Here is a 10,583-nt window from a genome sequence, read left to right as displayed (position 1 = left end):
TCTGAAGAGTGTTCTACAAGCCAAGGACCAAGTCTGTCAGCCAGACTAGTGATAGAGCAAAGCTAACCCAATTAACATGTAAATATAAATTCCACTTCTAAATTTGGGCACACATTTTCATATGATTCACATTCAGTACCTCCAAGTGACTATTTTTTCTTCAAGCCAATATCTATAAAATTAGCACCATTTCCCAATCCAGCAAAAGTATTTCTAAAATACACAACTCGGTAACTGAATGTACACCACCTGTAATGCAACTGGTTTCCCTCTACTGTCAGTAGCAACTTCTAAAAAGTCAACTGTCTGGGGCTTCCCTGGTGGCACAGTGGTTGAGAGTCCGCCTGCCGATGCAGGGGACCACGGGTTCGTGCCCCGGTCCGGGAAGATCCCACATGCCAAGGAGCTGCTGGGCCCATGAGCCATGGCCGCTGAGCCTGCGCATCCAGAGCCTGTGCTCCGCAATGGGAGAGGCCACAGCGGTGAGAGGCACGCGTACCACAAAAAAAAAAAAAACAACTGTCTGACATTAAGTCAACAGTTACTTGATACTGAATGGTACAGTGGAAAAACAGTGACTTTGTCACACATCACTAGGCCAGTGACCTAGTCACATCTCACTCGGTTTCCCCATCTGTATATGGGGGTTAGCAATCCATGCCTCACTGGGCTAGAGTGAGGATTAAATGAGAATACAGTTTATGAAAAGCATAACAGCATAGTATAGACTAGGTGTTGTGATGAGTGGATCCTCTTAGAAATGGGTATATCCGGGGAAGGTAGGTGCACTGCTCTGGGGAGACATGGAGTGAAGAACTGGGGACAAGGGTGCATTTTAGTTGCATAAAATGGGTTATGGCAGGTGTGGGTTTGGTGTGTCCGGGTCATCGGCTAGCTCTGCAGGCCTACTGAACAATCTCGGCTAACATGTTTTCATGTAAATATGTGTACACCTCTGAAATTAGATTGTTTAATCTTTCCCCCGCCCCCAGAAGTTAACATACCTCACTGTATGAGTTTGAGATTAATCTCAAAGGTTCCTTCTCACCCAGACATCTAAGATTGTGTTTGGTTTTGCCTCCGAAAGGTTCTTAAATGCTGTTTCTTTAATGGGTGAGCTTCCTGATACTCCAAAGAAAGAATTCGTTAGCAGAATGTCGGACGCTTTCCAGTTGTCTATTTTTCGCTAGTTCTAATATTTATGCTTCTTGGAGTAAAGGTGGAAGCTGGGGGTGAGGGGGGGGGCGGTGAAGTCACCAAATACCTCAGTTTCCAGGAGCGAGCTAAATTTTCTCTCCTAAAGAGGCTCAAGGAAGTAATCCAACTCCAGTTCTGGGGAAATCCAATCCGCAGATTTCCCCTTGCTTTGGTTCCTCGCCGGTCTTAACTACCCGCTCAGGGGAGCCATCGGCCAGCCCTACGCGCGGCCGGATAGAGTCCACCGGCTCCCAGGAGGGCGGACCGAAGCTCAGGAGCTGGGAGTAGAAGGCAAGTCCCCGGCGAGCGCTGACAGGGGCTGGCGCCGCAGGACCACAACTCCCAGCACGCTCTGCGGGCTACGCCAAAAGTGGTTGGCTGGGGGCTCTAGCCGTACTGTCCCTACCGGCCCATGGGATGCAGGAGAGTGATCTGACCCGGATTTTCGGAGACCAATGGCAGTACAGGGGAGGCGGGAGATTCCTTACCACTCACCTTGCGCTCGGAAAAACCACATTTAACAGGTCGTGCGGGGCTGGGCTCCGGCGGGCAGGGAGACTAGAGCCAAAAGGTGCAGCGTCCCAGAAAGCGGCGCCGGGAGGGTCCCGGTCACCTCGCGGCGCGCACCGGACGTCACCGGGGGCGGGGCCAGAGGCGGGGCCTGGCCTCGTTGTGAGCGGCTCGTAATCCATCATGGCGGCCGCGGGGGTCGGTGATCGTCCCTGAACAGCGCTGGAGCCGGAGCCGGTTCCCGGGTCCTGCGGCTGAGGAGCCCTTCCGTTGTCCACGGCCCCTACCTGCGGGGGGAGGTCGGGTCCTGCGACGGAGCCCGGGGGATGTGACTGCCTGGCGGCGGTGGCCGAAGCAACGTCCGGGGCCGGGGGAGGGGGTGTTTCGGGCAGAGACCCCCAGGCTCGGAGCAGCTGAGGCGGCCGGGCCTCCTCTCCCCCTCTGCCCGCGACCCGCCTTCGGGGCCGCGAGAGTCCTTCGTCCCTTACAGCCCCGCCCGGGCTCTGGGACCCTCGGGGTGGTCTCTTTCCCCAGACCTGGGACACCCCGTTTCCTGAGGCGTGGAGGAGCGTCGCCCCCGGAGTAAGCCACCCGTGCCTCGCCCCGGCAGCCTCTCTCTTGCCCCCGAGCCGCTCCTTGCTCCGACTCCCGGCCCCAGGTTTGGCCTCGGAGCCCCCCATTCAAATCCTATCCCTGCTGTCAAGGGGCCTCCCCTTCCCCCCAGGTTGCTCCCGTGAGCCTCTAATGCCCTGACTTCTTCCAATGTCACCTACGGCCCCCTTAGTCTCAGCCCAGCCAAAAACTTTAATGCAAAGGAAAAGCTTGGACTGGTTTCACAGGCCTTTTAAAAAGCGGACTTAAAAGTTGCTGGCAATGCATTCCTTCTCGTCTGAGTGGAGGGCCAGCTCTCGCTGAAGTCGGGGTGACCCGTGTCCTTTTCCGGAGAGCAGGGTAGAGAAGCAGGAGCGGCAGCTAGGGCAGCAGGAAGTTTGTCGGAAGATGAAGACACCAAGATAGGGGTTGGGTGACTTCCCCAGGAAAAGTTCTGGAGGAGCATTCAAACACGATCCACGTTTCCCTGATGTGTGGAAATCGACCTGACTTTAGCCTTACTGACCCTTGTACAGCATACCCTGTGAATATTTCTGTTTAGGTTTTTCTGCTTGAAAGGGAAGAAACTTACTCAGCCAGTAAAAGACACTTAAAATCAAGAAACTTTGGGATCACATCGCAATTACATTACTTCGAATTGATAAACTGCGAATATAATCTGAACTCCTCTGTTTACACATGTCAACCTAAAATCTTCGCTTCCTTTCACTATGGAAGATGTCTTGTGATTGACCTCAATTACTGACTTGTGGAGATGCGGTGAATGTGAAATCCCACATATAGATCGTTTTCCTTCTAAGCTCCCTGATCATTCTGAAAGATCTTGAACCCTCTTCTGGAAAGGGGTGCCTATCGTTACTTTATGGGGCAGCAGCCTGGAAAAGTTCTTGGGGACCAGAGAAGGCCAAGTTTGCCTGCCCTGCACTTTATCAAAGGAGCAGGCAAGAAAGAATCATCGAGGCATGGGGGTCCACACTGCAATGTTTTTGTGGAACATGGTGAGTGCTTTTCAAGCTTTCTGGTCCTGTTTTCAGCTTCGGGAATGCCTAAGGAACTTTTGAACCACAGCACTTGTGTCAGTTCTCTCCAGTTTTACTTAAAACTTCTGTTTCTGTAGTTATCTCTTAGTTTCTGGTGGAACTTTCTTTGTATAAGAAAAAGTTACTTGGTGACACTGGATGGCTTTATTCAAAATCTCTTTGAGTTGCTTATTTCTTGCCTGATTCCCCTTCTAACTCACTGTTGACCTTCGACAAGCCATTTTACTATTCCACCTTCCTGAGGAGGTTGGGTTTAAGTGGTTTCTCAGGACCCGTAGTCCACGATTCTGCTCTGATCTAACGCACGGGGTCTTCCTTCCCCTGCGGCGCGGGGATCTTTTACTGCTTTATCTACAGGGAGCTTTTCCCATGTCCTCGAAGGGGTTTGTGCTCCCCTCAAAGTTAAAAACCACATGTCCTAGTTGACACGAATATTCTTGACCTTTTCAATCATAAGTAGAACTTGAAAATACTCACTTTGGAGCTATGTGGGGACAGTCGAGGCGGCGGAGGCAGCATTCCTTGTGAGTTGAGGATCCCCAGCTTCTAGTTATTTCACCTTACACCAGGAGTATTCCTTTGCCATGGACGGAGCCTTTTCCTCCTCCTCTCTCCCTGTTTCATATGACATTTGGGACAAGAAAGGTTGTCTTTGACATTTTTATGAACGTCACTGGCATTTGAGTGCTGACAGTACATATTATACTGGTCACGTCCAGTAATTTTGCGTGAAGTTTTAAAGCTAAGGGTCAGCTTAGACTGATGTCTGGGACAGGGGACAGCCATGCACCAATTAATTAGGGTCCTGTTTGTACTGTCACAGCCTGACATTTTTCAGACTGTGTACTTTTTATTAAAATATCAGCTGAGCCCACCCACCCTATAAGCAAACGTAGGACGTGTGCAAGTCGCATATACTTTGAAATTCCATCACAAATACCCTTAACAGTGGGTGACTACAACGAACGAAGTTCTCTATTCAGTGAACTTGCATTTGACAGTTGAGGTTGATTTTCTTAACGGAAATCGTCATCTAAATAACCTGAGTACTTGGATTTTACTTTGCCTTGAAACATTAGTTATATTTTAGCATTGGTTTTAGACAGGCAAATATAGTAATATGTTACGGCGCTTCCCAAGTTCAGGATTTATAAAGTGAATTGTTTACATTTTTAAATAGTGATGATCATGCAGCCTTAGTGAAAATTGGTACAGAGTTTTTGGAGAGCTTTGGCCAAACTTATCAGAATTTAAAATGTACATACCAGTGACCCAGTAATCTCACTTCTAGGAAACTGTCCTGGTATAGAACACTGTAGTGCCTTACATGTGCCTTAAACCCCTCCGGGGGGTCCAGAGGTTAAAACTTTTCGTATTAACACAACACTAAGAAAGACGTTATTTGCACTCTCTGCTCTATTGGTGCAAAAGTAATGCAGGCTCCTAAGCATGAATCGAGGCTGTGGCGACTAACTATAGTAGCCGTTGTATTCTTCATGCTGTGCACTCATAGTAAAAAAAAAAAAATTTTTTTTTTTAGTTTTCACTTAATGTTCCTGGTGAAGCAGCAAAAATGATTAATTTTACTAACTCTTGACTCTTGTGTTTATATCTTGTTCATGTTCTGTGGATGAACGGGGAAGTAATTTTGTGTGCCGGTTGTCTCTAGGAAGAGTGCTTGGGCAGTGGTTAGTTGCGAGCTGAACTTGCCGCTTTTTTCATGGACTACCATTTTTACCAACAAACTATGGTTATTCAGATTAAAAAATGTATAACAGAGTCTTTCAAGGAAGACAACTGGTAGTGTCTCTTGTCAATGATAAAATTTTTGCTTGCTTTCCAGCGAAAATTAGGATTTTGGAAAACTTGTATCTGCTACTGTGATGTAGAGATTGGTGGTAGTATTTACAAATGTGCTATTTTGATATCTTATAATGGAATGTATTATTTGGAAAATCTGCATAGTTCAGTGAACTGATATTTTCTAAATGATCAACACATGATGTTATAAAATCAGGCACAGGTACAAAAGATTCATTCAAGGTGCAAGATGGACCATTGGATTTTAATGTAATAGAATACAAAAATTAATTGATAGAGTTTTAGATTCTACTCAAAACTAATCTTTAAGAAACTACCACTTAGCGAGTTTGGTGTAGCTTCAAAGAACAATACCTACAATTATTTATAAACAGGGGAAAACAAGTTATTTTCCAGTGATAATAAACTGTTTATTTTTAGGTGAACAAATGAATAAATGACTTAACTTGTTCAGTTTAAATTTATACTGTGGTAGATATTGATGAGATAACCTATATAAACAAAAGAACTTTGGGGTCCTATATAATTTTCAAGAGAGTAAAGTGGTCACGAGATAAAAAAAGTTTTAGAACTGCTGCTACAGAAAGTCTATCAAGAATTCGTATAAGGGTGTGCGCAAAAAAAGAACAAAAAAGCCCGGAAAGTCATATAAGGATGTTTATTGCCAGCATACTGTAAAGTACCACCACTGAAAGATGTCCATGTAATGGTAAGTGGAAAAAGGCGATTTGGGGATCAGTCTGCATGGTATGGCCCTATTTTTGTAAAACAAAAATTAACTATTTATTTGTACATGCACAGAAAAAAGTGTGGAAGGATTTAGACTGACATAGTTGTTAATCTCTAGGGAATTGGGATTTAGGTGGAACAGCAGAAAACTTTCAGTTTTTACTTTGCATTTGTGATATTCCAGACCTTTTACAGCAAATTTGTTTTATTTTGTAATACCCAAATTATGAGCGTTTAAAAACCAAATCGATGGGAGCCCAACCAAATAATCACTTCTTTGTAGCACCTTTTAATGAAAGAAGTTGCCTAGATCATGTTTTACTGAAGACAAATCAATTTCTTTGGACTTCGGGTATACTTTTTCTAGGGGAACAAATGGTTCTTGATCTCTCACAGGCTGATCTTTCTAGAGTTGGTTAACATCCATATAGATTGGATTAAAAAACTTGCAGCCATAACATACAACGTTGAACCAGACATGAATCTGGAAGCCAAGAATAATGTTGCGTGGTGGTGGTGAATCTGAAAGGAGTGGGCAGATGGCAGCTTTTTGCTGGGATCTTTCAGGGTCAAAGGGCTGGTCATATGTACAGGGGAAAAAAAAGGAAACCATGATATTATTTCAGGGACCATATGTTCCTTCCAAATTTCGGTGTCTTGACTAAGAAAATTCACTTTTATGAAAGCTGGTAAAGCAGGCCTGAAAGCATTCACTAGTAAATCTGTTCACCTTAGTGTGTCCTTCTTTCTTCAGCAAATATTTATTGAGCTCACACTATGTTCCAGGTAGTGTTTTAGTCATTGGTGATATATTAGTGAATAAAAATACTTCCCTGCCCTCCTTAAACTTAAATCCTAGTGGGTGGAGACAGACCATAAATAAGCTAAATAAGTAAAATATAGAGTATATTAGGTGGTGGTAGGTGCTGAGGAGAAGAATAACATAGGAAAGGGGGCAGGGAATATTGGAGGGGGGTGATTTTCATTAGGGTGGCTAGAGAGGCCCCACTGAGAAGGTGGCGTTTGAATAAAGACCTGAGGAGGGAGGTGAGGGAGCAAGCCATGGAAATAATGGCTTTCAGGCAGAGGGGAGTCAGGGCGCACAGGGCCCTAGGCAGAGCGTGCATAGCAGGCTCACGGAGAAGCCTAGAGTAGCTGGAGCAGAGAGGGCAGAAGGAGAGGTGTAGGGGATGAGATGGGCGGTGGGGGCAGGCGGCTGCAGAAGAATGTGGCCTTGTTGTCCATCTCAAGAATTTTGACTTTTACTCGTGGTGTTGGGAGAATTTTGAGGGAGGAGTAACAGGGCCTGATTTACGCTTTAACAAAACCTCTCTGGCTGCTGCGTTCTGAAGGAAAGCAAAGGAGGAAGGAGGGATTCCACTTGGCTGTTGATGGCAGTACCCTAGAGGACAATGGTGAAGGCTTGGCGCAGGGTGTGGCAGTGGTGGAGGGGTCAGATTCTGGGAATATCTGAAGGCACGGCAGACTAGGTTTTCTCTTATGTTCGATATGAGACGTGGGGTGTGAGGGAAGTCGAGGGTTTTTGGACTGAGTAACTGGAAAAATGACGTTGCCTTTTACTGAAATGTAAACTAGAGGCGCGGGGTTTGGGGAAATGGGTTGGGGAATGAAGATCTGGAGCTGAAGTGCCTGTTACGCATCCAGGTGGATGTGACAGATACACAGTTGAGTCTACAAGTCTGAATTCAGGGAAGCAATCCAGGTTGGTGAGAGAACCTGGGAGTCCCCAGGTTCTAGATGGTATTTAAAGCTAGGAGGATGGATGACGTCCCCAAGGGAAATCTCCATGTATGTGTCTTTCATATAAGTAAGGTGCTATTCAGTAGTTTATGATATTAAGACTTTACATTTTTATACAGGATTAGTTTGAATCTTTTTTTTTTTGCGGGGGGGGGGGCGACATTCAAATTTTGTGTGGGAATGATTTTTAAATCCTATATCTCTGTGGATTTTTTCCCCCCTAAATCAGAAAGTTTCAGAGTTAAAAAAAAATTGCACACAATTTTTCCTATTTTTCTTGGTAGTGAATATTTTTAATATAAAACCATTTCAATTTTTAAAGTTTTGTAATTCTTTTCTAGTTAATGCTTTAAAAAATTGAAGCTTTTTTTTCCTCTATAAATTATTTCTGGATTTTCTAATTTTAACTTAGTACATCTATGTCCTTCAAGGTATTACTTATTTAATTTGTTTATGTCAGATGTTTTGCTATGACCTTAACTGAAAAATGATTTTAAGAAATTGTTTACTCTCGATTTAAAACTACTCTTTTCAAATAAAAGTTTATTCAAGGTAATCGAATAGGAACTTGATAGATCAACACTGTAATTCTCATCACTGTTAAATTATACTAAGCATTCAAACACATCAGGAGGTGGGAGAACATACAGCTATTGAGTCTTATAGGTATTAAAGTTCAATCAGATCCTTAAAAAGAGGTTGTTTGGAAAGATTGTATCCCTGTATTTATTAGGTATTGGGTTGTGGTACATGAACTAAGAAAATGCAAAATTTTATGTTTGTACATTTTTTTTTAAGGCATCCTGTTATTTTCCATAGTCTAATACATTTTGTATGGCTTTCTTGTTTTTCATGAAATCTTATTGCCACTTTAAGAAATATGCTTATAATATAGAAGAATACAGAAATTTCAGTCATGGGATAAGTAATGGAGGATGATCAAAGATGGTTTAACGAAAAGAGTTTTTACCTTATTTAAATGAAACATCCTGTTAAAGAAAATAGAAAATTGGAGAAAACAAGAAATCATTTTGTATTGGTTAAGATCTGTGCTTCAGATCTCCGTGTGATAACCACTGGTGTGTTGTGAAGTGTGTTGCAAAGAGATACACTTTATGAGTGGGAGGAAAAGGATGAGCTAACATGATTGAGTTAGGAATTATACCCATAGGAGTATGTCAGGCATATTATCTGGGTCTACGGGGTAAAAAGATTAAAATTGCTACTTAGATGATGAGTATCAGTAAAAAGAAGCACTCCCTTAAGGTCTTCTGTGTGCGTATTCTGCAGTTCCCTGACTCCTTGCCTTTTTGGTGGTTGCGCCCCTGACATCACTCTTCTGTGGGTTCAAAACCCACCTACCTTTCAAAACTCTGCTTGGGTCCCACCTCCTTCTTGAACACAAATTTTGATGTGTTGTTTTTGGAGTGTTTATTTCCCAGATATTTGGGAGAGTCTAGATACCTTACTGATTTCTAACTTAATTCCATGTGGTCAGAGAACATCCTCTGTAAAATTTCAGTTTTTTGACATTTACTGAGATTAATTTTATGGCCCAGCCTATGACCTGTCTTACTGAATGTTCCATTTGTACTTGAAACAAATATGTGTTCTGCAGTTGTTGGTTGTAATTTTCTATAAATGTGAATTAGATCAAGTTGGTTGACAGTGCTGTTTAAAATCTTCTACAGCCTTAGTTATTTTTTGTATACTTTTTTATCTGTACTTTTGCTAAGTTTCTTTTTGGTCTCTTTTGTTACTGAGCAGGGGTGTTAAAAATCACAGCTGTGATGATAGATTTTGGGTTTTCTTTGCTTTTAATTCTATCTTAAAATTTTTTTAGCTTTTAAAGTGTTTGTTAGAAAACAAAGATGGCAGGGGTGGGGGAAGGAGGGGGGCTAAGCAATTAACTAAAGAAGCTAGAAAAACAAAGTAATCCCACAGTACACAGAAGGAAGAGAATGGTAAAAATAAAAACAGAAATTAAGGGACTTCCCTGGTGGTACAGTGGTTAAGAATCTGCCTGTCAACGCAGGGGACACAGGTTCAAGCCCTGGTCTGGGAAGATCCCACATGCCATGGAGCAACTAAGCCCATGCGCCACAACTACTGAGCCCACATGCCACAGCTACTGAAGCCTGCGCACCTAGAGCCCGTGCTCCGCAACAAGAGAGGCCACCACAATGAGAAGCCCCAGCACCACAATGAAGAGTAGCCCCCACTCGCCACAACTAGAGAAAGCACGTCTGCAGCAATGAAGACCTGACACAGCCAAAAAAAAACAGAAATTAAGAAATGGAAATGATAAAAATACCAAAAGCTTACTTTGAAAGAAATTTGTAAATTAGGCGAACGTCTAGCAAGATTGATGAAGGCATACACGAGCAATATTGAGAATGAAAATATAACTATAAGTATTCTGTTAGTTTTTGTTTCATGTATTTTGAAGCTCTGTTATGTAACCAAAACTTAGTTTTCTTTTTCTGCTTTTCAGTTGGGATACTTTCTGTTGATCTGTGTTCAAGTTCACTAACTCTTCTGCAGTTTCCAGTCTTAAGTTTCTTTAAAATTTTCATTTCAGATATTGTCATTTTAAATTGTGAAATTTTCATTTGGTTCTTTTTTATAGTTTGCATTTTTCTATTGAGATTCACCATCTTTTCACTCATTAGGTCCATCTTTTCCTCCAAATCCTTGAAGGTATTTATGATAAAGACCTGTCTGTTAATTTAAATATCCGGGTCATCTTGGGGTCTATTTTTATTGATTGCTTTTTCCTTACATTATGAATCACATTTCCCTGCTTCTTTGCATGTTTAATCATTTTTTATTATATGTCAGACATGTGGATGTTACATTGTAGGGATTTTTGGATCTTGTCTTACGTTAGAGAGGTTTTCGTTTTGTTCTGAC

At 42.9% G+C, this 10,583-nt stretch overlaps 2 protein-coding genes across 2 annotated transcripts in view; both read left to right on the top strand.

Annotated features, from left to right (window-relative positions):
* Positions 1–2,469: 2,469 nt before the first annotated feature.
* On the top strand, positions 2,470–2,568 carry LOC137227334 (uncharacterized). The gene has a single exon (XM_067742944.1). It carries the CDS (start codon positions 2,470–2,472, stop codon positions 2,566–2,568), a length of 99 nt encoding a protein of 32 aa, XP_067599045.1.
* Positions 2,560–10,583, top strand: part of ABL1 (ABL proto-oncogene 1, non-receptor tyrosine kinase) — a 134,721-nt gene continuing 126,697 nt past the window's right edge. Inside the window, exon 1 of the mRNA XM_067742941.1 lies at positions 2,560–3,317. Within this exon, the coding sequence (XP_067599042.1) occupies positions 3,182–3,317 (136 nt within the window). The 5' untranslated portion in view covers positions 2,560–3,181. The remainder of the gene's footprint in view (positions 3,318–10,583) is intronic.

The sequence above is a fragment of the Pseudorca crassidens genome, chromosome 7, assembly GCF_039906515.1.
Source record: "Pseudorca crassidens isolate mPseCra1 chromosome 7, mPseCra1.hap1, whole genome shotgun sequence".
Classification (NCBI taxonomy): domain Eukaryota; kingdom Metazoa; phylum Chordata; class Mammalia; order Artiodactyla; family Delphinidae; genus Pseudorca; species Pseudorca crassidens.
The sequence above is the reverse complement of the archived record's forward strand: the minus strand, read 5'-3'. Positions and strand labels throughout refer to the sequence as shown.